General features: G+C 48.9%; 1 protein-coding gene across 1 annotated transcript; it reads right to left on the reverse strand.

The window, feature by feature from the left end:
• Positions 1-1,741: 1,741 nt before the first annotated feature.
• On the reverse strand, positions 1,742-2,047 carry LOC104272486 (feather beta keratin-like). The gene has a single exon (XM_009867500.1). It carries the CDS (start codon positions 2,045-2,047, stop codon positions 1,742-1,744), a length of 306 nt encoding a protein of 101 aa, XP_009865802.1.
• Positions 2,048-2,283: the final 236 nt, after the last annotated feature.

The following is a 2,283-nucleotide window of genomic DNA, read 5'->3' on the forward strand; positions in this document are numbered from 1 at the left end:
GCACAACTAAACTGACAGTCTTCTTACACAGCCCCTCATTAGCAGCTGCCTTCCACTTCAGTTTATGTGTGCTAGATTTCATCTCCTTGCCCATTATTTCTTTTTCATTTCTGGGGCAGTCACTGTAGGCAATGTTTGGATCCCTACCACGGAGGTCTCAGGGACTGACTTCTTCAAGTCCTTTTTGTGATTTCTCTCACTCCTTTCTCTCATGTCTCTGCTGAAACACCAGCTTTGCTATCAAACTCCTCATTTCCTCCTCACTCCTTCACTAATCAAGAGAGATACATTCACTTTATTGTCCCTAACTCAGCCAAGGGGTTCTCAGCTGTGCTTTGGGTCTCTGCCTCACCTACTGTATTCCTAGATGTAGTTTGGATCCAAGAATCAGTCAGGGCATTCACAGGGTGGTTTGGATTCCTCTCTTAACCACAGTTCTCTGATGGTAATAAAGTGTGGCTCAACAGGCACAGGTCAAGCTCCAATACTATGCTAAAAGCTGTCACCCAGGGATCAGCCTCCTCATGGCTTGTTTCACTCTTGCCACATCCATAAATTGTCTCTCCTCTACACCAGCCTGACACCCAATTGCACAAGCCCCTCAACAGCCCAACAGTGTTAATGAATAGTTTTAAACACCTCATGTAAGAGCAAACAAGGCCCTCAGGAGCCTGTGCAACAGAACAACCCATATTACTCCCAGATGGGCAGAGGGAGGTGTAATCCTTCACCCTCTCCACAAGACGGCTTCCCCAGCACTGGAAGGACCTCAATACCATGGCAAAGCCCACAGCCTCACCTTCCATTACCATCTTCCTAGGCTCAGCCAAATAAAGAAATAGGCTGTCAGATCTGACCTGCATGCAAGCCTGCCCGTTCGTAATAACCACAGCTAAAGCATACTCAGCTCAAAAGTGACGTCTTGAAACCCACGTGGAATACCATGAGAAAAACAACTTGATAATGAATGTCTCCCTTCCCCCTGCCTACACCTTTCCCTTATCATTTTCGCTGACCATGATGTCACATCCTATGAAATATCCATTTGGTCAGTTTGTATCCCAACCTCCTGCCTTTTGAAGACATTGTAGAGAGACAGGATTGCTGGTGTGCAAGCACTGCTCAGCGTTGCCCGATCATTCCTGTTTTATCAACACCATGTCAGCTACAACTGCAAAGATACATGAGGAGGGCTAATAAGATGGAACGGAACTCCATCCTAGGAAGAACCTACACAATGATCTACTAACACTGCTCATTCATTCCTAAATATCTCTTTTCTGAATCACGCTTGAGCAAGATCTCTCTTTTGTGGCATCTTGATTGACTGCAGAGAAAAGGATGACACAAAGACATGGACTCAGATGCAGCTGAACTTTAATTGACCAAAACAGGGAAATGAGGTTGCCCTGAGTGGCCATCCCAGTGAAGGGAGCAGCAGAAGCAGGGAGGAGTCAGTGCCTGATGGTTGTGATGTAGATCCCATCAGGTGTCCATGTACACTCCTGTAGCGCTTGGAAGCAAAAAAGAAGAAAGACACAAGAGCCAAAGAAGAGAGTGGAAAAGTGGAAAAGCACATGTGGACTGCACTTTCAGAGAGCCAAGGGTGGCCTCGTCCCTTTGCAAGGGGTGATGGGATTGCTCAGGACCTCTCTGACAGCAACAAGAAGATGCTCTATTCCCAAATCTGTACTATCTTGTGGGTCCATAGGGACCTTCCCCAGGGCCATCTCCAGCATCTTTAGCAGGGGAGGCACCTCCTGCCACAGTAGCGACCACCAATGCCAGAGAAGCCAAAGCCCCCAGAGTTGATGGGCACTCCCTCGGAGCTCAGGATGCTGCCAACGGCAGCAGAGGTGGAGTTGCCCACAGCGGTGTTCTGTGGGAAGGAGCTGAGGATGGGTCCGGGCAAGGTCACCACCACGGGGGAGGGCTGGATGACGACTCTGGAGTCCTGGCACTGCTGGACACAGGGCTCATTGCAGCTGTTGGCCAGCGGGGTTGGGCCGCAGGGCTGGCAGGGCAGGCAGGTGTTGTAGCAGGACATGTCTTGGGGCTCAGGTTGCACCTGGAAAAAAGATTAAGGGGGAGCAGAAGGTGAGGGACTAATTAGGAGCATACTTTTGTGTCAAAACAATGTAGGCAAGGCATGAGCTGGAGATATGAGATGAAGGACTTTTTATGGAGCCTCACAGAATTCGCCTTCCTCTCAGTTCAGAAAAGCCCTGCCATAATTCCAGAGAGTTTCTCAGCAAATCCATAACTCAGAAGTCACCTTAGCAG

This window comes from Apaloderma vittatum, unplaced genomic scaffold (assembly GCF_000703405.1).
Source record: "Apaloderma vittatum isolate BGI_N311 unplaced genomic scaffold, ASM70340v1 scaffold13004, whole genome shotgun sequence".
NCBI classification, from domain to species: domain Eukaryota; kingdom Metazoa; phylum Chordata; class Aves; order Trogoniformes; family Trogonidae; genus Apaloderma; species Apaloderma vittatum.